The 19,037-nt window shown below is 42.6% G+C and overlaps 10 protein-coding genes across 11 annotated transcripts in view; 6 read left to right on the top strand and 4 right to left on the bottom strand.

Annotated features, from left to right (window-relative positions):
- LOC109538708 overlaps positions 1-19,037 on the top strand; it is a 114,891-nt gene that overhangs the window by 59,797 nt on the left and 36,057 nt on the right. The window lies entirely within an intron of this gene.
- The window catches only part of LOC109538611 (collagen alpha-1(IV) chain), a 138,449-nt gene that overhangs the window by 91,315 nt on the left and 28,097 nt on the right, over positions 1-19,037 (top strand). The gene's annotated exons all lie outside the window — the stretch shown is intronic.
- Positions 10-1,052, top strand: LOC125503920 (calcium load-activated calcium channel-like). Of its 2 annotated transcripts, XM_048665063.1 has the most exons (4): positions 10-374; positions 426-600; positions 697-938; positions 995-1,052. In XM_048665063.1, the coding sequence occupies exons 1-3, from the start codon at positions 236-238 to the stop codon at positions 932-934; spliced, it is 552 nt and encodes a 183-aa protein (XP_048521020.1). In that variant the 5' UTR covers positions 10-235; the 3' UTR covers positions 935-938; positions 995-1,052. The 2 variants fall into 2 exon arrangements, with proteins under 2 accessions (XP_048521020.1, XP_048521019.1); XM_048665062.1 differs by lacking the exon at positions 995-1,052 and having other exon boundaries at positions 697-981.
- Positions 946-2,413, bottom strand: LOC109538556 (39S ribosomal protein L3, mitochondrial). The gene is made up of 5 exons (XM_019905822.2): positions 2,255-2,413; positions 2,108-2,201; positions 1,840-2,055; positions 1,497-1,786; positions 946-1,440 (listed from the first exon to the last, which is right to left on the bottom strand). Exons 1-5 carry the CDS (start codon positions 2,329-2,331, stop codon positions 1,017-1,019), a joined length of 1,101 nt encoding a protein of 366 aa, XP_019761381.2. The 5' UTR covers positions 2,332-2,413; the 3' UTR covers positions 946-1,016.
- On the top strand, positions 2,665-8,840 carry LOC125503909 (probable histone-lysine N-methyltransferase CG1716). Its single transcript, XM_048665043.1, has 12 exons — positions 2,665-5,174; positions 5,580-5,928; positions 5,984-6,483; positions 6,533-6,727; positions 6,782-7,083; positions 7,186-7,281; positions 7,343-7,446; positions 7,502-7,706; positions 7,758-7,963; positions 8,014-8,184; positions 8,243-8,590; positions 8,646-8,840. Exons 1-12 carry the CDS (start codon positions 2,944-2,946, stop codon positions 8,811-8,813), a joined length of 4,875 nt encoding a protein of 1,624 aa, XP_048521000.1. The 5' UTR covers positions 2,665-2,943; the 3' UTR covers positions 8,814-8,840.
- On the bottom strand, positions 8,938-11,521 carry LOC125503912 (kinesin-like protein KIF14). The gene is made up of 2 exons (XM_048665050.1): positions 10,099-11,521; positions 8,938-10,043 (listed from the first exon to the last, which is right to left on the bottom strand). Exons 1-2 carry the CDS (start codon positions 11,236-11,238, stop codon positions 9,123-9,125), a joined length of 2,061 nt encoding a protein of 686 aa, XP_048521007.1. The 5' UTR covers positions 11,239-11,521; the 3' UTR covers positions 8,938-9,122.
- Positions 11,597-12,281, top strand: LOC109538566 (H/ACA ribonucleoprotein complex subunit 2-like protein). The gene is made up of 2 exons (XM_019905833.2): positions 11,597-11,881; positions 11,943-12,281. The coding sequence occupies exons 1-2, from the start codon at positions 11,731-11,733 to the stop codon at positions 12,245-12,247; spliced, it is 456 nt and encodes a 151-aa protein (XP_019761392.2). The 5' UTR covers positions 11,597-11,730; the 3' UTR covers positions 12,248-12,281.
- On the bottom strand, positions 12,411-14,836 carry LOC125503913. Its single transcript, XM_048665051.1, has 6 exons — positions 14,568-14,836; positions 13,542-14,513; positions 13,168-13,492; positions 12,686-12,995; positions 12,590-12,637; positions 12,411-12,537 (listed from the first exon to the last, which is right to left on the bottom strand). The coding sequence occupies exons 1-6, from the start codon at positions 14,827-14,829 to the stop codon at positions 12,424-12,426; spliced, it is 2,031 nt and encodes a 676-aa protein (XP_048521008.1). The 5' UTR covers positions 14,830-14,836; the 3' UTR covers positions 12,411-12,423.
- Positions 16,083-16,846, bottom strand: LOC109538565 (actin-related protein 2/3 complex subunit 5-C). The gene is made up of 3 exons (XM_019905832.2): positions 16,586-16,846; positions 16,447-16,519; positions 16,083-16,385 (listed from the first exon to the last, which is right to left on the bottom strand). The coding sequence occupies exons 1-3, from the start codon at positions 16,726-16,728 to the stop codon at positions 16,146-16,148; spliced, it is 456 nt and encodes a 151-aa protein (XP_019761391.1). The 5' UTR covers positions 16,729-16,846; the 3' UTR covers positions 16,083-16,145.
- Positions 17,016-19,009, top strand: LOC109538558 (dnaJ homolog shv). The gene is made up of 5 exons (XM_019905823.2): positions 17,016-17,679; positions 17,739-17,939; positions 18,249-18,406; positions 18,462-18,672; positions 18,763-19,009. Exons 1-5 carry the CDS (start codon positions 17,247-17,249, stop codon positions 18,825-18,827), a joined length of 1,068 nt encoding a protein of 355 aa, XP_019761382.1. The 5' UTR covers positions 17,016-17,246; the 3' UTR covers positions 18,828-19,009.

Below are 19,037 nucleotides of genomic sequence, written 5' to 3'. Positions count from 1 at the left end.
TGCCAAAAATGCCAGTGCCAACCATCTAGTGTAGCGGTTGCCACAGTTTGCATTTTTTTCCTCAACCCTAGCAATTTGTCAGTGTAGTTAAGACTCAATATTTTAAGTTACGGAATTTTGTTTCAGAAACTTGGCATCATCCCTACTCTGACAGCTTTTCTAGGCTATCTTTCAGATAGTACTCGAAATTTATTTATTATTTTATTAAATTTAGGAAGTGCCCCAAATAGAAAAAATGTGGGCTGATACTCTGCTAATAGTGTTCATATCAATTTGCACAGCTTTCCTAGGTGAGGGCCTCACTTGGCTGATGGTGTACCGCACTGAACGCTACCAAAAACTGAAAACCGAAGTGGAAAAGCAAAGCAAAAAGTGTAAGCCTTGATATAAACAACGTCTATATGGAAAACATTGAGTCTTTGTAGTGGAGAAGCGCAAGGAGACGCACGGAGACACTTTGGACAGGCAACAGAAAAAGAAAATTGAAAGGGAAGAGGACAAGTTGAAGCACAATAACAGGGACTTGTCTTTTGTGAAAATGAAGTCCATGTTTGCTATTGGCTTCGCTTTCACTGCTTTGCTAAGCATGTTTAACAACATGTAAGTCCAAATAAATAAGAGCCTAATAGAACTAATTTCGAATGAAAGACTTAATAACCCGAAAATGACCAACAAGAACATTTTCTTATATTGCAGTTTTGATGGGAGAGTGGTAGCTAGACTGCCTTTCCTTCCGCTCACTTGGATTCAGGGCTTGAGCCATCGAAACTTACCAGGAGATGATTACTATGACTGTTCTTTTATTTTTCTGTACATTTTATGTACCATGTCCATCAGGCAAAACATTCAAAAACTTTTAGGCTTTGCGCCGTCTAGAGCTGCTTCTAAGCAAGGCAATAGCCTATTTGGGCCAGCCCCAGGTCAATTTAAATAAAAGGGTATAGCTCCACTATTCAAGGTGTAATATATGTATTAAATTTACTTATTTTTCTAGTTAAAGTCCTAATTTACCTCCGCTATTTCTCGTCAAATAAAATGGTCGAATCGGCAAACGAGTGAACTTCTTCATCAAAAATGTCTTCAGGTGCGGTTTCATTCTCATTCTCAAAAAACGTTGGGAATGGCAGCGGCTTTTGCGGCGTCTTCGTCGGTAATTGAGTGTCGTAGACGTACACTATCGAGTTGGTTTCCCCAGGTATGGCCTGGCCAGACACCCAAAGAACATTGTACTTGGTGTTAATTCTCCAGATCTTCAGGGCTTTGGCCATCTTGAATCTGTTACCCATGTGACCAGGCATCTTCTTGCCGGGCCAAACTCTGGCTTTTTCTCCTCCGGCTCCAATGTTTCCTACCCTGCGATGGGACTTTGTGACTCCATGACTAGCTGGCATTCCTTTGAACCCGTGCCGCTTCATAACGCCTTGGAAGCCTCGATCAATCCTGGAAGAAAATTCATTTAGGGAAGTTGAGGCAAATTTTTAAACTCCGCACAGTACGTTTTTCCTCGCACATCAACGTAGTTACCAACTTGGAAATGTTGGGCATTAATAGTGGTTCCTTGAGGCAGCGAGGCATCTGGACTGACGAAAAAACGTCCCAGCAACTTGGTTGGAAGTACGCCAGACTCTTTGAACAATCCGCAGTATTCCCTGGTAAATGTGGAAGGGTCTCCTAATTCAGCGCCCACTAAAAGACACCCCTTCTTGTTGTACACTCTTGGCCTGAGCTGCTGTACAGGCTCGTACTCTTCAGGGGTGTAATATCTGATAACGTGGTTATCCAGCACCTGAAAATTGACATAGTTGCTGCCGGACCGGTTCAATGCGTGCGATCCCTTACCTGTAGTAATGTCGTTTGAATTCGGGTCCCGTTCTTCAACCACAGAGGATAAATTCCGATTTTCTTCGCAATCACGCCGGTTCTTTGCAACTTTGGAGTCCATGGAACTGGACTGGTCACGATTTGCTTAGACTTTTCCGTGCATTGTTTCAGTTTGTCGTCCACTATTTCCGCGAGGAAATCTCTGTTTTCTGGGGTAAAATTTTCTTCTCCAATCTGGAAAGTAAAGGTTTCAACCACTCTCCAGCTGGGAGTTTAAGCTACCTACTGTTCTTGCTTTAGGAGTCAACCAGCTGGGGTTCCGCAAGCGGGGTTTAGGGCGCTTTTGATAATGGCTTTCCCGTTGAAAAGTGGTGGAAACACTGGAAGTTTTCAGGAACTCTAGCAAATTGGTTGAAAGTATCAATAAACCCACCTTAACAATCTGAGTTTTTCCTCGATGAGTTTCAACACAGAACATGATCTAGAGGCTACATTTAGTGTTAGAGCCATGGTCTCTGGGAATATTTTTCCTTTAAACTTGTGTCAACCCGATATCTAACCTAACATAATTCTAGGTTAGTTTAGTAGTCGCTGTTTAAAGGGTTTTTAACAATCACTAAAAGCCCATTTCAGTGAAAATAACTGATAAAATTCTTCAGCGGGCTGAAGGGTTTCTTTGTTCAGCCCCCAAATGTTCGGGCTCCAATGTTTGAAGCCTAAACTATTTTATTTTCTAGAACATCTTCAAAACATTTCTCGAGAAAAGGTCCAACCAAAGCAGCTCTAAGCAGCCCCAACACTCCCAACCAAACTTTATTGACGTTTAAGTTTTTTTATTTGTCTATCTATTCTCTATGTATAATATCTATCTATTTATAAGTCTTTTTCTATGGTCTTAATTGTCTATATAATAGTGAATAGTCTGTGTATGTATCTATGGTTTAAGTAACCATCAATCTAATATTTAGATAAATGAAAATGCTACTAAATAGTGTATTTCTAATGGCCTCATTCTGAGTAAAGTGTACAAAACACATTAGTCAGTTCGGTATTCGGTAAAAAATGTCATCGCTTGGATCCGTCAGCACTGGATTTCTATAAAAGTGTTTCAAGTGTTGAATTATGCCCCCCAAAAAGCGGAAACCAACCCCCACAGTGGTGGGTACAGTTTCAACGAGATCCACCCGCCGAGAAAGTGTGGTAAAAATTGCAATTCAGAATGCGTCGCCCATTAAAGCCCCTGACAAGCAGTCGGATCTTTCGCCCGACAATACAAGTGAAGAACCGAGTCCGGAGCCAGCCGTTGCCCGGCCAGAAATAATGGAAATTTTAAAAGATTGGTCTGATGATGACGATACGAATGAAAATATGGAAATTTATCGCCCGCAACAGGAAACTACTGATCAACAGTCCTTGATAGATATCCTGGAAGGGCGCCAGCCTGAGCCTGCTCCTAAGGAAGCAGCAAAAAGCTTCCCAATGTCTGAGCATTTTAAAAAGTCCTGGAGTAGAAGAAATTTGGCGGAAAACCCCGTAGTGAATGCGGACAGCCCGAAGTCCGACGAGCCAAACATAATCGAGGAATGTGTGGTGGATGATGACAGTTTTATCATAATTCTTCCAGAGGAACAAGCAGCTGCAGCCAAAAACGATCATCAGCAAGAAGGCTGCAATTCCCTATCAGAATCCTTTGAGAGCTTCAGCATTTCTTTAGAATCATCTAGGGAAGGCGACAGTAAATCGGTACTCTCAGAAGACACGTCTTCACAGAGCATGATAACAGTTGAATCCGATCATAATGACGTTCCGACATCAGAAAATTCATTAAATCACCAGAATTGTGATAGCACCTCAGAGCCTACGATGCACTCGGGCGCTTTTCGCAGACAACTTGGTGAAAGCAGCGTTGAGAAGACTTTATGTAAGCAAATCACCGACACAATGAAAATTTGTGAGGAGACAAACAGTCCAAGACGCAGTGAAGAGTCGGCTAAGTGCTCCAGCAGCTCAAGCAAAAATCAGTCCGGGGACTCTGATGTTGAAATCATTTCGCCCCAACTCTCGCCCAGCATTGTAAAAACAAAAATAATTTACAAGAAAACTAAACAACAACAGGCAAAGTCGCCAATTGCTAAAATCGAAGTTGACCATGAACGCACGGAAGACTCGCAAGGCAAAAAAGGAGAACTACTTGCTTCAGAAGTAGTCTCAAAGTCAGCAACGGCTGTAACGAAGAAGTCGTTGAAGGGGCAAAAGACGAAGACTTCTTCATCCAAATCCTTAGATGCAATAAGGGTGGACATCGACGCTTGTATTGATGCGGTTATTCGGAAATTTACTTCCGAAGTAGATAGCGATAAAGGCAAGCCAATTGCAAGTAAAGGCAAAGTGAAAAAAGGCAAGAACGGAAAAGGGAAAAAGGATGAAAAAAGTGGCGAATTATCCGAAGAAGTTAGAAGAAGATCTGATCGAATCAAGACCTTTCCGATGGTTAAGAAAAAGTCCCATGGCTTGGTTAAATCCAAGTCTGAACCAAACTTGCCTCTGGAGGTGGAAAATTCAGACAGCAACGACAACGATAAACAGCCGCATGATTCACCTCCTCACTTAAGCAAGCCGGAGAAAAGCAAACCTAAAGCCAAATCAACAGAGAATTTGCAATTGAGCAGTGTCTCATTGCCTAGTTTATCGCCGGAGCTCCCAAAACCCACTGATATAAAGGCGGCTAAGAGCGGCCAAGATGAAATTGAAGAGAGACTGAAGAGTTTTCAGCACCTGAAGGAAAACCAGTACAAAACGGACAGGCAAGTGTCCAAAGAAGCAAAAGACATGGTTTGCGACTGCTACCTAGCAGAAGAAGACATCAAAAACGACGAATACGGATGTGGGGACGATTGTTTGAACAAACTTCTCATGATAGAATGCGGCGAACTGTGCCAGGTAGGAGACAGGTGCACCAACAAACGGTTCCAAAAAAGCGTTTTTGCACCAGTGGAAGTTTTCAAAACGGACAAGAAAGGCCTGGGCCTGAGAGCAGCCGCTAACATCGCATATGGCGAATTTATTCTAGAATACGTTGGCGAAGTCCTAAATGCAGACGAGTTTGATAAAAGAGCGGAGGTTTACTCGAAGGACAAAAATATCCACTTCTACTTCATGTCTTTAAGAGCAGACGCTGTAATTGATGCAACGATGAGAGGTAACATTTCTCGCTTTATCAATCATTCATGTGACCCTAATGCGGAGACCCAAAAATGGACTGTTAACGGCGAGTTGAGAATCGGGTTCTTCAGCACCAGAACGATCTTGGCTGGGGAGGAAATTACCTTTGATTATCGCTTCGAAAGATATGGGTAAGTGATGAAGATAATCTGATGATGAAGACGGCACCTAAGTGTGCTGTCGAGTCAGGTGTTAGTCCATCATGTTGATTTTTTCAAGTTAAAATGACAATTTTGCGCAGTTTTAACTAATTTTTCAGGATGCTGAGACTGAAGTGTCTTCTATACACAGCGAAAGTTTAATCGAATTACGTGCTCTAGCTTAGAAACTTAGTCCTATGAGAACCTTAACATTTAGGCCCTCATTTACGAAGTCCGCAAGAATCAGAATTCCGCGCGATTCGAATTTTTTTTCAGCATTTTTTTACTTGCTATAAAATCGAAGTTTGCAATTTTTAAATAATCTTGTCTATCTAAGTGGAAGTCAATATATTAATCCCTGACTGAAAGAAAAACTGACGGTAGACATTTTTCCAGCAAAGAAGCGCAAAAATGTTACTGCGAAGCACCGACTTGTCGCGGATGGCTTGGCGATCGTCCAGATGAATCTGAGGACGAAGACGAAGAGGATGAAGATGAAGCCACCGAAGTGGCTGCTGAGCCAGCAAAGCCTCCAGCTGAAGAAAGCGCCGTTGTGGCCAAGGAGCAATTGGAATCAACGAGTCTTCAAAGCGACATTCCTACTCCCATGGACACTGCGGAAGTTGCCAGTGTTTCCGCAGATCAAATTCAAACTGAGCCTTCCATTACGCCCGAGCGACTGGAATCGCCTAAGAAAGCTGGCAAGAAGAAATTGCGCAAGGAAGTGCTGTTTGAGGACTTTGATGTAAGTTTTCTGAGCATTGTTTTGAAGGTTTTTGCTACAACAAGCGGTATTTTAGCAACTCAATGACGACATCGAAATGTTGGTAACAACCGGCCTGAAGAACCAAGCTCACACACTGAAACTGAGCAGATTGATGGTGAGATCTAAAGATCAGGAACAACGCAAGAAGTTGCTTCGTGTTTTGCGGAGAGGAGAACTTCCATGTCGAAGATTGTTTTTGGATTATCATGGATTAAGGTTGATGCACGGATATATGATTGATGCCCAGCAGTTGAAGAGCGGAGATGGCAAAGTGATCTACACCCCATTGGACATCATCCAAACCAAGTTGGAACTGCTGCAAACCCTGGCGGTTCTGCCCATACAAAGCAAAACTATTCTCATTGAAAGCAAAGTCTTACCAGCCGTTGAAAAGTGGGCGAAGAATGAAGATATCGTCGAAGAAGGAGACGTGAAGAAGTCGCCAAACGACACCGATAGGGAGATGGACGATCCACTGGCAAAGGAGAAAATCGACGAAACCAAGTTCCTGGCGACAAAGCTCTTAGAAGAATGGTAATGTTAATCACGACCTCAAGTTCCGATGTATAGCAAATTCTTGTAGGATTAACTTGAAGGAGAGTTTTCGTATTCCGAAAAAACAGCGAATCGAGCAAATGAAGGAGCATGAAAAGGAAGCCAACAGGAAATTCATGGAAAGTAGTTACGCGCAAGAAAAAGAGTCCTCGAGGAAAAACGATCAGCGCCATCGAACCTGGTCGCGGTACAAATCGGAAAGAGAGGGCAGCAAAAAGAGCAGGTAAATGATCAGTTAATTTTCCTTGATCCTTCCACATGACTCCAATTGGCTCAGGTTTGACGACAAAGACCGCCCGTCAGCGGAATTTTTGAAGATCAGCAAGCACGAGCGAAGAAAGCTGTTTGCACTGCAGATGGAACTGAAAGAGGAGGAACGCAGATTGAAGCAAAGGGAGTTATGGCGTCAGCACGAGATGAACTGCATGATGATCGGGGCCGACCCACGATTTACAGCTCCTTTTGATCCCACCAAAGGGTTCCAATACATTTGGAATCCTGCCGTGGGCCAATGGCAAGCTCTACCCGTCCCTGCAGTGCAGAACCAGGGAATGTATGGCTCACCTGCTCCAGCACAAGGTGAGTCAGAAAAGATACAGTGTAACAAACGATTTAATTGTGTTTTTTCGTTCCTAACTCTAATTGAAGCACTATGTATGTGAATTGTTGTTGAAATTCCAGGCTACAACGTACCACCTCATAAGCAACCTTTGCTGGGACCGTATTCCAATCCATTGATGAACATTCCGGGACTGCCAGGCAGCCAACAATATCCAGGTGGGTTTTACCGATTTAACTCTCAGCGGATTGGGTCTAGTCAATTTTTTTCTTGAATCAGCGCTGGCACCCATGGTGTCCGGCTTACCTACACAGGGTGTCGCACATCCAGGCGCAGCCATGCCCGGTTCCGTACATTCTTTGCCTGGAATCTCGCAACCCCCGGTAAGCTTGCGGTAATATTTGGAAAGTCGACGACTAAAAAATTGCGATTGTTCAGTTGCAAGTTATGCCCTTGTACCAGGAAGTGAAGCCGGAAGATCCCTCTCAGGTGAAATTTGCTGGGCCGATCCCGCCACCAGCCAAATTGCCGCCCAAATGGAAATGTGCAAAGGACAAGTATGGGCGCCCTTATTATTACCACGTGAAACTCAGGAAAAGCCAATGGGAGCCGCCGCTTTTCCCTGAACCCACCCTCGAGGACTGTAAGGAATTTGCGGCGTTATTTTCATTCCTTGCATTTATCATAATTTTAGCTTCTGAGTCTTCAACTTCCGAGACCAGCAGTTCTTCAGAATCGAGCTCAGACTACGGGACTGATGAGGAAGTCGACGACTCGAAAATGCTGATGGACGTGCGGAGGGAACTGGAGCGCACCTTAAAAGCGCCGCTAAAGTCCCCCTTGCCCGAACATCTGAAACAGGAGGAACAAGTATCTGTAACCCCCAGTCCTGAAGTGAAGGTACGTTGATGATTGCGTTCTTTTGCGAGAAATTCAATTTATTTTTCAAGGCCGATTCTGAAAACGATGAAACCGAACCAAGCGCGCAGGTGAAAGAAGAAAGCAAAGACGAACCCATGTCTTCCATAGATATTCGACTAAAGGAGCAGTTTAACCTGGACAATGCTGAGCCCTCAAAGAAGAAACGGCGCGTTGGGTTGTGCCAGGAAATCATTATCAGTGTAAGTATTCTTGTTTTAGGTTTCCTAACTAGATTTTTCAAGAAATCCTCTCATTTAGCCACGCACTAAGGAAGATCGACAACAGTTCAAAGAGGACGTGAAACGGTACAAAGCCACTAAAGAAAAACTGAAGCGCCAAAAGGAGCAAATGGTGCAACAAGCCAAGAAGAAGCTGAAAATCGAGCCGGCAGACGAGAAGCCCAAGAAAGTTAGGGAAAAGCGCTCATCGAAAACGCGCACTAAAGAAACCACCGAGTGGAATGACGAGAATGCGAGAAAAATCAAAGAAAACTTCAGATCGAACATGGCAAACACCGTAGTGAGCGTGTTGAACGCTTACAGAAAACCCGACTGTAAAGAAGCCCGCATTACGAACACTGAGGACTTCAAGCATTTGGCTAGAAAAGTAGGAACGAGACACTTTTCTGAAAATAATTATTCATTTGAATATAATTTTTCAGTTAACTCACTTTGTGATGCTGAAGGAAATCAAGCACCTCCTCAGTATAGATGAGCTGGTTTGCACGGACAACGTAAAAGCTAAAGCCAGAGAATACATCAGGAAGTATATGAGTAAGTTTGGAGAAGTGTATCAGAAAAGGCATGATGAGCCCGATTTCAAAGATTAATAATTAAACATTGTTTGGAAAACTAAACAATTTTTAAGTGGTCTATTTGCTAGTCCCCAATTTCCATTATTAGACCCTCTGAAACCTTCACTTTTGACCGGGCAAAGAAAACGATTCAACCGTCTTTGCTGTTAAGGTTTATTTAAGAATCATTAAACCCTTCGTGACTAGTCAATGTATAGATATCCTCCAGGCCCGGTTTGTTCGGTGACAATGACATCTTAAATACAAATAAAATGCTAGAAATTAAATAACTAAAACAAACAAAAATCGCTATTTACAATGGCAACAAACAAAAATAGCATAAGCCTACGTGTCTAAATGAAAAGTAACAGTTTTACTACTCTTAACGTTGTTTAAAAGCGCACTTTCAAACTTTTGCAGCGTTTTATTAACTCTCGCGTATAAGAGGCTCAAATTGTTATCTTCATCAGGCGGTTGCAGGTTTCCTAGGATTTTAAATATGTCGTTCATTGAAGAAACGATTTCGGCTTTGGTGGCTCCTTTCGGGGCGCTGTTGTTCATCCACTTTAGACCTTTCAGATAATCCGAAAAATTTTCGTATTTCTGCAAATTCAGGTTGTTCAGAGGCACCAAGGCGTACTTTCTTGTCACCGGGTCCATTATTTTTAGGGTATCAGAGTTGAAAGTGCAGATCAGCCCCTGGTCACTACAGCACTGTTTAAAGCTGTCCAACAAGTCACTTTCGCACTCACTTTCGTAAGTTAACACCCCCTCTAGTTCTTCTAGAAAGTTAGTTTTATACGGCGACAAAGACACTTGTTGATTAGCAGTCCTTAGTATCCTCACTTTAGACTCTAGCTCGGCCTTGCATTTTTCAGCTTCAGCAAGTTCTTTCAGTTGATTTTGCCTGCTTTCCATAAATCGCTGCTCCCACATTTGTTGCGCCTCAAACAGCTTGCTCTCAGTTTCCACCAGTTTCACTTTGATGTCGTCAACTTCTGAGCTCTCGTTGAAGCTCAGCGTCTCAGATTGGGGGCTCAGAGAGCTACGCCTCTCATAGTCCTTCCTCAGGGCTTTAAGTCGCTCCACTTCCAACCGCAACTCTCTAATGAGGCGATCATGAGGGCTTTCGTTTATTCTCGCTCGATTTACTATTGTTCTTGCCTGGCAAGCGTATCGTAACGTCGACAAAGTTTCGTCCAGGTGGGTGCTGGATGGAGAAATTGTGGCCAGCATGGAGGTTAGGGAGTTACCACCAAGGCTTTCCTGAAATGATAAAAATGTTCTTTAGTGAACACTGAAGAGTTGCTAAATTACTTACCCTCAATAGCCAGGTCAACACTGAGTCCCTATATGGCACAAATTGGTTTTTCTTTTGCTCAGCTAAGGCAGAAATGCATTTGCCCAAAGTTAAAAGGGATTTGTTGATGCACACCCCTTGCTTCATCCGCTCCTCATTGTTGAGTGAAGTTCCCAGCCTCTCACTTCCTGCTAAATCCACCAAGCTCACTTTACTCCTTCTGCAGCTGTCGGTATCATCCAGGCTCTTGGACTGGCCGATTTCTATGGCGAAAATGCTGTGCGATCTGGAGGAAAAGTCGTTCATGGCTGTACTGGCAACAGCCCGGTTTTTGTTGCCTAATATCAAGAAGTCGCGCAATTCCGTGTAAGACTTCACAGTATGAGAGGTAAGATCCACTATGTATGGACCCAAAGTTGGATGCTCTCGCACTTTCAGAGGAACTCGAGCGGAGCTTTGAGCTGGATTTGCAAGCAAATCGTGAATTTTCTCGTTGTAAATCTCAAAGTAGCTGACTTCAATGCTAATGGTGTATTCGCTCTGCAGCTCGCCTGCTCTTTTGAACAATTCCTTGCAAAATCTTGGTGTAATTCCAGCAAAGTCTTGCGAGTCTATGTCACTCACTTCGCAAATGTTTCTGCCCATCATGCTGTAGCTTTTCCCTGATCCAGTTTGGCCATAAGCAAACAAACAAGCGTTAAATCCTTTAAAGGCACTATTCAATAAGGGCACCCCAATGGTGAGAAAAATATCCTCCTGCTTGGCAAACAATGGGCTGCTTTCATCCACAGACCAAAACACATGATCGTAATTAAACGTATGATCTACACTAGTCCCGCTATGGCTGTTCTTGGGGGGGCAGACGATTATCTGCTTCTCCTTAACTCGAATCACATCTTCACTGCCCACTACATTCAATTCAGTTAAATTCATCGGCCGAATCCTCACGGAGACTCGAAGATTGCACTCTTCATCGCACTTTTCCTTGCTGGCCCTCCGTTTTCCTTTGGGGGTCTCAAGAAAAACATTGCTGAAGCATTCTGGGGTTGAGATGTGGTTCGCTAAGGGCTTGGCTGCTTTGGGGGTGGAAAATTGAGTCAGAATAGCAGCTGATAAAACGCGCGTTCTTGGAGTGCAAGATTTCACTGGTGAGAGCGCCATTGCCGAAATTTAGCAAAGATTTCAGATGAAAAATTGAAAATCACATTTCAAACATTTTTTGAAAGGTTTGTCAGTTGGACAAAGTGTGGAAGGGATGGCAGTTGGGTGTGTGCCATGTTGGCAAGTGCAGCTGAATTTGTGTTTAAGCCAATAACTTTGCGGTACGGTTTACAATTAAAATCCATGGTAAGTGGCGATAATCGGTGTATTTTGGTGCCATAGTTATTGCAGCGTTGTTTCAGATTTGCGATTTGCATTTCAGATTCAATAGAAGTTTTTTCTTTAAATTTATTTCCATTCTTAAAGCCTGTTGGGTTATTTGCTGGCAACAACGGTTGGTGTTCTTTCTAGAGAGTCCTAACCCTAACCTAAAGCAGCGATTAACCTCAAAATTGGTTACCAGTTTGTTGTCTAGCGGCGTGGTTTCTCCCAGTTGCTCTTGTTCAATAACATTTGTGCTTGAAGCGCATCATTTGAGTATAAACCGGAAAAATGGGCGAAATGAACGTAAGTGAACAAGCTTCCATAGCTGAGGCCACAGACGAACTCACATACGAGGAAAAAATAGCTTTCTGTAACGGAATTGCCAAACCGATGGCTCCAAAGAAATTAGCCAAAAAATGCTACAAACTAATCAAAAAAGGTACACCGGACGGAAATAAAATACGTCCGATCACAAGAGTTAATAAGTTATTTGTTTTTAGCAAACCAGCAGAAAACCTACGTAAGAAGTGGCCTTAAAGACGTCCAGACCAGAATACGAAAGGGCGAAAAGGGCATAGTTATATTTGCTGGCGATGTGAGTCCGGTCGAGGTGATGTGCCACCTACCTGGAGTGTGCGAAGACAAAGACATTCCATACGTTTTTGTACCAAGCAGGAAGGATTTGGGCGCAGCTTTAAATGTTAAAAGGGGCTGCCTTGTTGTTCTGATCAGGCCTAACAGTGACTACGAGGAAGCATTTAATGAGCTAAAAGAGCAATTTACTACTTTACCTGTGGCCCTTTAATGTAAGCAACTTTAGAATATTAAGTTTAAATTTATCATGTGTTTTTAGTCTCAAATTCCTACATATCCAAATTTCTTCTATTTGTCCCCTGTATGTCTAGCTGGACAAATTCTTTTTTTAAATATTTGTCGCATTTCTGGGAATCGAGGCAAAAAGAGACAACTTTTCCATTACAGTTAAGTTAAACTATTGCAAAAGCAGTATAATTTCAAGTGGAAGTCAGTGATGCAGCTGCTTTGTTTCCCATACGGATTTATCCTGCTCACCGTGCCAGTTATGCTAAATGTGCCCTAAAACATACATGTTTCATTGATTTCCTCAACTTCTTCTTTATAAGCCTACGTTCTTATCAGTGGGGTTCTCGAAGAAATCCTTTAGTCGCACTGTGACCTAAAAACCGATCTCTTGTACCCTTAGAAAGTATCATCAACAACTCACCTCAAATACTCCAGCCCCAGGCAAAGTCCTCAAAGTCAGTCTGTAGTCCCTGATGGACTTTTTCCTTGTGATGTGTTTAGCATCATAAGCCATCAGTCTAGCGCTGATGATCTTTTCTAATGTTAAACTGGCGCATTGCGCGTATCCTTTGAGGAATTGATTCATTGTAACAACCGCAAAGTTTGCCGCTTTCACCACTTGGGCATTGTTTGGAGGAACAGCCCTACTTTCTTGGCAAGTGCACCAGTGGCTCTCTATTTCAGCCTCTTGGCACGTTCGGGTTTTTGGTATTTTTTCAAATAAACTGTATCTAGAAACCGAAGAATTTAGTTGAGGCTGATCAGTTTTTCGGGCTTTTAGGCCGCCGAACGGCAGGAATAAATTATTTTTAAAGCCCCCTGAAAGTCGGCAAAACTTATCAATTTTACGCAATGGCCGCAGAAGCGTAATTCTTTTGGTGGGTTATAATTATGCAGTCTTACCCCCGCTTTAGCTCATTGAGTGCAAGGTTAGGGCTTTCCAGCCCACGAGCATCCAGTAAATCCTTAAGAGTTTCATGCAAATCAAAGGGCGTTGTTAGTCTTCGTACGTTTGCGTTGAGATTGGCAACTGCTTGGGCATAACGGAGCCTAAACCACTGAGGAAGGGCCAGGATAACGAAGGGCAGTCGTTCTTCCATTTGGCCCTGGTAAGTTTGCCGAATGTCCCCCCAGCGAATTCCGTGGTCGCTCATAAGAATCAGCACCGTGTTGTTTAAACCGCCCTCCTCCTCCAGGTGCACAAGAAGTTCCATAATCTTACCATCTCCTAAAGCCTAAGCCGGTTAACTCACTAGACCTCCTGCGGATTAACTTACCGGAAGCGGGTCTGTTGAGGTAATCATGGGAGAGGCTGTTGCTCCAGAAGAAGCCAAAATAGGGACTCCGGTCACGCGACATTCTCCAGACAAATTTTTTTATATAGTCCAGAGTAACGCTGTAGGACAGCCTACTGCCGACACACTGGGCACAGTTCATGTCCCCATTATACCCAATCTTTGATTCAAGCTGCTTGCTGAAGGTAGTGTAGTAATAATCTGAGGGCCTGTTTTTAAACCCCACTTTCAAGTAGTTGAACAGTCCGATCCAGGCACAGTCTTCCCCAATGGCTGTCGCGTAGCCTTTTTGGCTGTAGTTTTTCCAGACGAACGGACAGCGGTCGAAGTGCGTGGAAAACGTTGGCCAGCAAAGCGGTTTCAGTTCTTTCTCAAAAAGCCCAGTCAGTACTGGGATTAGGTTTGGGAAAGTGTTGTCGGCTACCTTGTTGTAGCCCAGCAGCTCCACTCCTTGCAGCTTCTTCATTAGGAATTCGTAGCTTTTTGGTAGCTGTCGATGCAGGTTTACGCGTGAAATCGCATCCAGGCCGATGATCAAAACGTTCGGCTTTAGTTCTACTGCCGGGTTGGTTTTCTTCGGCGCTTTGGGCACAAACGCGAAATAGTCTTCATAAACCTTCGCTTTGCTGTTGGTCGTGCATGTCACTTTAATAAATTCGCTCTGGATTGCAGTGGCGCTTTTTCCCAGTTCTACACACTGTTCGCTATAAGCAACCTGCACATCCGCACTAGATCCTGAAGGATCTTGTCTGGAAAATTCCTGATAGCAACAGTGGAGTTCGGACGAGTTTTTCAACTGATGAAACTGGCGCAAAACTGGGAGATTCATGTGGAGCTCCGTAGGGGTGCTGTAGAAAAGAGCAGGCGGAACTTTGAGGCACTTTTGTTCGGGCGGAGAAAATATAAACTCTCTAATGGCGGAATCGAAAGGATCCATGTCCGGGATTCTGCAGCCTAAAATCCGCTTTTATATCAAAGCAACGATGAAGCGTAAAACGTCTTAAATACCTGGAGTGTTCACCAGATATCCGTGGAGCGACTTGCTGCCGATTTCGGGTGGTTTGTGCAAACCGCTCAGCGCATTTAAGGCAGTTTTCGGGAGCGATTTTAAACTGAACACCTCTAAAAGATACAGAGACCCCAATAGCGCTAGACTGACCAGCCAGAGCTTGATAGCGACTGAATAGCATTTCCATCCCGGTTGAACTGCGGGCTCTTTGGTTTCACGCTTCGACGTTGGTAAAGGCGCGTACTGGATTTTATCGTACATGGTTTTTCTGGAGATTAAAATCCTCTTTTATTTGCCAGGATATTATTTTGACACTTATCATGACTGTTCTTGCTAGGAAAAGTTCGAAAAATCTGCGCTTTTTTTCCTTTCAGGGGAGAATTATCTTGTTTTTCATTACCTTTCGGAGCTGATGAGTGCGTCAAATATTCTCAACTGAACACCTACTTTTCCTGGCGGTTGTTTGAAAAATTTGGGAACGCTCTATCGAAAAGGTCTTATTGACTATTTAGATATTTTCAACCGTTTCCGCGATAGAAACTCGCGAACTTTGACGATTCGTTCAAATTGGCCCTTTTCCCTTCTAACTTTTTTAGGGGAAGAAATTTAAGAAAAGACTGCTTCCATGTACTCTACTGAAACCATTTTATTTTCAGTTCAGTTATTAACAACCGTTTCAGAGATATAAACGCATTCAGTTCAAGAGCTTTTAGAAAATTTCAGCTCTATCTCTTTAGAGTCTGGAATTTTCCGAAAAACCCCAATAGGTAGGCAAAAAACGACACTCGATACAGATTTTCAGGGTTTTTAGGCAGAAAGGTTCACTTCTTCCGACACTCACAAATACTTGCTAAAGTTTGACGACTTACAGCATTAAATATTAACAAAGGGTAAAACTTAGTTATTAAATTAAACAAAGTTAGACAAAACACTTACCGTAAAGTTAGGAGTTTGCAAAAGCAAAATTAATAAAAATCCATTTCACACCTTATGTTGTTATGTTAAATGTTAAAAAGGTATTAGTTTAACTGCGGTTCATTTGCTTATCAAATTTCGTGCTGCCCACTACAACAGCATTCATTTAGTCGAGATATCGTTCATTATTTCATTTTATAGCTCGATATTTAGTAGGTTTTTGCAAATTGTTAGAGGGGTTTCAGATAACTTTGATTTTCAAGGATTCTCTTCTAGGAGATTTTGGAATTTGAGCGGCTTTAACACACGTTCGGAAGCGGGAACTCGAGTCTAATTGAACCGGAAAATTTGAATTTGCCAACCTTCCAAAAACGTTGGTAAATTCAAGCGCAATTCGAATATTTTGCGGCTAAAGATCTTGATAATGAAGAGGTTTAAAAACGGTAACAGAATTTTGCCTGTGAACAAAGCAATCCAGGCTAGACTTTTTTTAAATCGACATTATCGCCTTGAATGGACATTTTCCTATTCACATTGCGCTTGGCAAACGGTTCCGGCTCTTCGGCGTGATCTGTTGTTCCTCAATTCAACACCCAAGATACTTTCTCAAACCTATTTATTGCTTATAGTAAAAAAAATTAAACAAAAACATTTGGCAAATCTTAAACTCTTCGATTATCAGATAAAACCCGGACAATACAGCCCACACCCCCAACATTGTACACTTTTTCGTGCCACACTAGTAAGTGGCCGCTGCTTCCTTCCGAAGGGTTCTCAAAGCCCTTGTACACATACTTCATGAGAACATCTAAAAGGTCCATGTCCAGACTACTGACGGCTTCTTCTATTTGCGAAGGCTTTATCGAAAGCAGCACGCTTAAGGTCAGGTTCAATGCGTTTTCCTTGCAACGAGAGAAAAGAAGATTGACTGTCTGACTCAGGAGAGATTTGGGGGCAACTTACCTTGATTTGTTGGTTTTTTGTGCCCAATGGGGCCTTGGTGAGTACCAGTTTCAGGGCATCAATCAGTTTTCCTGTAAGCTACTGTTAAGGCCAATGCTTTCATGGGATTAGTAAATAATAGAGGGAACAAAAAGGATATTTTTGAAGCAGAATTTTCACGTCGTTTTCTTCGGGGCCTTGTCCTGGCACCACTTGATCCACTTCATCTTCCTTGTAGTTGTCCTCACAGTACTGATCGACGTCAATCTTCCGAAAGGCTGAACTGGAAGTATTTTTTGCCATTTGTGCTTTTTGACTTGCAGTGATTAATAAATGTACACACCTAAAATAGGGGTTATGATCATGTTATGATGTTTACAATCGCTGCATTGTCAGTGTGACAACAAATGCGGCCAATCGCTAGACAACATGATGAAAGTTGGCATTATATATACACGTCCAATGTAAAGCTCATTTGTGGAAGTGAGATGGCGAGTGTTGTCAAGCTAAAACAGCAATTATTTGAAATTATTTTGGGCACCTGAAGGCTTATAATTGTACCTGCACAAGCCAGTGGGCTTAATTTTCAATAAAAATTATTTCAATCATCAGCTGTGAAGTGGACGCAGCTGATTTGTCAGAATGGTTCCAGCCAATCAAAGCCGTCCACATGAGATTCGATTCTTCCCTGACGTTGGTATCATCGACTTGTCTGCCAATGCCAATTTGTTTATTGTAAATTCCGGCCAATTATTAATAAAAATCGAACCCCACTGTATTATGATAGTATAAGTTCGGGCCTTTTCTCCCATTCCGACACGATGAACTTCAAGTGGTTCGCTCTAGTTTGGGTTAATCTGTTGTTTTCGGGAGTTGTGTTTGCGGGTAGAGATTTTTACAAAATACTCGGTGTCTCCAAAAGTGCCAGCCTCCACGAAATCAAAAAAGCGTATCGTCGTCTCGCCAAGGAATTGCATCCAGATAAGAACCAAGATGACCCGGAAGCATCCAACAAGTTCCAGGATCTGGGGGCTGCTTACGAAGTGCTGTCGGATGAAGAAAAGCGCAAGAAGTACGACCGATGCGGCGAAGACTGTTTGCAAAAGGATGGCATGATGGACGGGGGCATGGACTCTTTTGGCAGCTTCTTCGGCGACTTTGGGTTCCACTTTGGGGGCGAACAACGACCTGAAGCAGCCAGGGGAGCGGATTTACTCATGGACATTCACGTTACTCTTGAAGACCTTTATACAGGTTGGAAACCCCAATTCTCTTTACACGTTTCCCTACGGTAATTTACGATTAATCTTCAGGAAACTTCATAGAAATAACCAGGAATAAGCCAGTTATAAAGCCGAGTCATGGGACACGTCAGTGCAATTGCAGGCAGGAAATGATCACGAAGAGTCTGGGTCCTGGACGGTTCCAGATGATGCAGCAGACTGTTTGTGACGAATGCCCCAATGTTCAGTTGGTCAATGAAGAAAGAACTTTGGAAATGGAAATAGAAGCTGGTAAGATATCGCAGCTTCCATTCTTCAGCAATTTATCTTTGACCATGAATACAAGTTTCATCTAAAAATCTGCAAAGGAACTTAAAATGTGCTCATGGAGCATCCATATGCTCTCCTTGAACTTGAATGTGCTTAAACATTACTCATTATTAAAATATACCTACTGAATAGATATATCTACTGTTATAGTCAGAGTTAAGTGGCCAATTCGTCATCGAATGGCTCGAAAACACATTTTTCAATTCTGTCTTAAAGAGTATATCAGGGCTTCAAAAAATTAGCCCATAAACATCGTAATTATCTCATCAGGAATGGTGGATGGACAAGAAACGAAATTCACTGCAGAAGGAGAACCTCATATAGACGGAGAACCTGGCGATCTGATTCTTGCAATCAAAACCCAGCCTCATCCAATATTTGAAAGAAGGGGCGACGATCTGTACACAAATGTCACCATTAGTTTACAGGTAATCTTTTTTTTTTATTAAAATGCGATTGTTTTTTAATAAATATATTTTTTAGGATGCTCTAGTTGGTTTTACCATTGAACTGCGGCATCTTGACGGACATATGGTTACTATTAATCGGGACAAAATAACCTGGCCTGGGGCCCGAATTCGCAAGAAAGGCGAGGGCATGCCGAATTACTCAAACAACAATTTGCACGGGGCGTTATTTATTACTTTCGATGTGGAGTTTCCTAAGCAGGAACTGAAAGATGAGGAGAAGGAAGGTGAGTTTTTTGTCTCAATATCCTAGGCAAAGTATCCATGCAAGTGAGTCTAAAAAACTAGAGGCTAATTTTATCTTGTTTCCTTTGTAGTAATCAAGAAGGTTTTCAATCAACGTTCCAATAACAAAGTGTACAACGGCCTGCGGGGTCACTGAACATCAATGGTAACTATTAGTATGTAAAACCTATTTTGTACATAATAAGTATGTCAGTTTATTTCGCGTGCGTGTGTATGGGTTCGAGTTAAATGTATTATTTATTAATAGCCACTCCAAGCAAATGGTTTCGTTGAAGGTGTACATTAGACAATTTGTATCATATAAATGTTTTAAGTGAGTGCGGTTGATTGGGTTTTATTTTAAAAA

This window comes from Dendroctonus ponderosae, unplaced genomic scaffold (assembly GCF_020466585.1).
Source record: "Dendroctonus ponderosae isolate FM_Combo_2020 unplaced genomic scaffold, Dpon_F_20191213v2 Dpon_F_20191213_3, whole genome shotgun sequence".
Lineage (NCBI taxonomy): Eukaryota > Metazoa > Arthropoda > Insecta > Coleoptera > Curculionidae > Dendroctonus > Dendroctonus ponderosae.
The sequence above is the reverse complement of the archived record's forward strand: the minus strand, read 5'-3'. Positions and strand labels throughout refer to the sequence as shown.

Coding starts and splice junctions, on each gene's coding strand:
- LOC109538558 (XM_019905823.2), top strand. CDS start 17,247: ATGAACTTCAAGTGGTTCGCTCTAGTTTGGGTTAATCTGTTGTTTTCG. Junction 17,940..18,248: donor GGAAATGGAAATAGAAGCTG/GTAAGATATCGC, acceptor TTATCTCATCAG/GAATGGTGGATGGACAAGAA. Junction 18,673..18,762: donor GAAAGATGAGGAGAAGGAAG/GTGAGTTTTTTG, acceptor TTTCCTTTGTAG/TAATCAAGAAGGTTTTCAAT.
- LOC109538566 (XM_019905833.2), top strand. CDS start 11,731: ATGGGCGAAATGAACGTAAGTGAACAAGCTTCCATAGCTGAGGCCACA. Junction 11,882..11,942: donor CTACAAACTAATCAAAAAAG/GTACACCGGACG, acceptor ATTTGTTTTTAG/CAAACCAGCAGAAAACCTAC.
- LOC125503909 (XM_048665043.1), top strand. CDS start 2,944: ATGCCCCCCAAAAAGCGGAAACCAACCCCCACAGTGGTGGGTACAGTT. Junction 6,728..6,781: donor GAGGGCAGCAAAAAGAGCAG/GTAAATGATCAG, acceptor CAATTGGCTCAG/GTTTGACGACAAAGACCGCC. Junction 7,282..7,342: donor AGGCAGCCAACAATATCCAG/GTGGGTTTTACC, acceptor TTCTTGAATCAG/CGCTGGCACCCATGGTGTCC.
- LOC109538565 (XM_019905832.2), bottom strand. CDS start 16,728: ATGGCAAAAAATACTTCCAGTTCAGCCTTTCGGAAGATTGACGTCGAT. Junction 16,520..16,585: donor GTGAAAATTCTGCTTCAAAA/ATATCCTTTTTG, acceptor ACAGTAGCTTAC/AGGAAAACTGATTGATGCCC. Junction 16,386..16,446: donor CAAAAAACCAACAAATCAAG/GTAAGTTGCCCC, acceptor TCTCGTTGCAAG/GAAAACGCATTGAACCTGAC.
- LOC125503913 (XM_048665051.1), bottom strand. CDS start 14,829: ATGTACGATAAAATCCAGTACGCGCCTTTACCAACGTCGAAGCGTGAA. Junction 12,996..13,167: donor CTCAATGAGCTAAAGCGGGG/GTAAGACTGCAT, acceptor TTCGGTTTCTAG/ATACAGTTTATTTGAAAAAA. Junction 12,538..12,589: donor AGAACCCCACTGATAAGAAC/GTAGGCTTATAA, acceptor TGTATGTTTTAG/GGCACATTTAGCATAACTGG.
- LOC125503920 (XM_048665063.1), top strand. CDS start 236: ATGTGGGCTGATACTCTGCTAATAGTGTTCATATCAATTTGCACAGCT. Junction 375..425: donor GGAAAAGCAAAGCAAAAAGT/GTAAGCCTTGAT, acceptor GAGTCTTTGTAG/TGGAGAAGCGCAAGGAGACG. Junction 601..696: donor CTAAGCATGTTTAACAACAT/GTAAGTCCAAAT, acceptor CTTATATTGCAG/TTTTGATGGGAGAGTGGTAG.
- LOC109538556 (XM_019905822.2), bottom strand. CDS start 2,331: ATGGCTCTAACACTAAATGTAGCCTCTAGATCATGTTCTGTGTTGAAA. Junction 1,787..1,839: donor TTCAAACGACATTACTACAG/GTAAGGGATCGC, acceptor GTCAATTTTCAG/GTGCTGGATAACCACGTTAT. Junction 1,441..1,496: donor GTTGATGTGCGAGGAAAAAC/GTACTGTGCGGA, acceptor ATTTTCTTCCAG/GATTGATCGAGGCTTCCAAG.
- LOC125503912 (XM_048665050.1), bottom strand. CDS start 11,238: ATGGCGCTCTCACCAGTGAAATCTTGCACTCCAAGAACGCGCGTTTTA. Junction 10,044..10,098: donor TGTTGACCTGGCTATTGAGG/GTAAGTAATTTA, acceptor TTATCATTTCAG/GAAAGCCTTGGTGGTAACTC.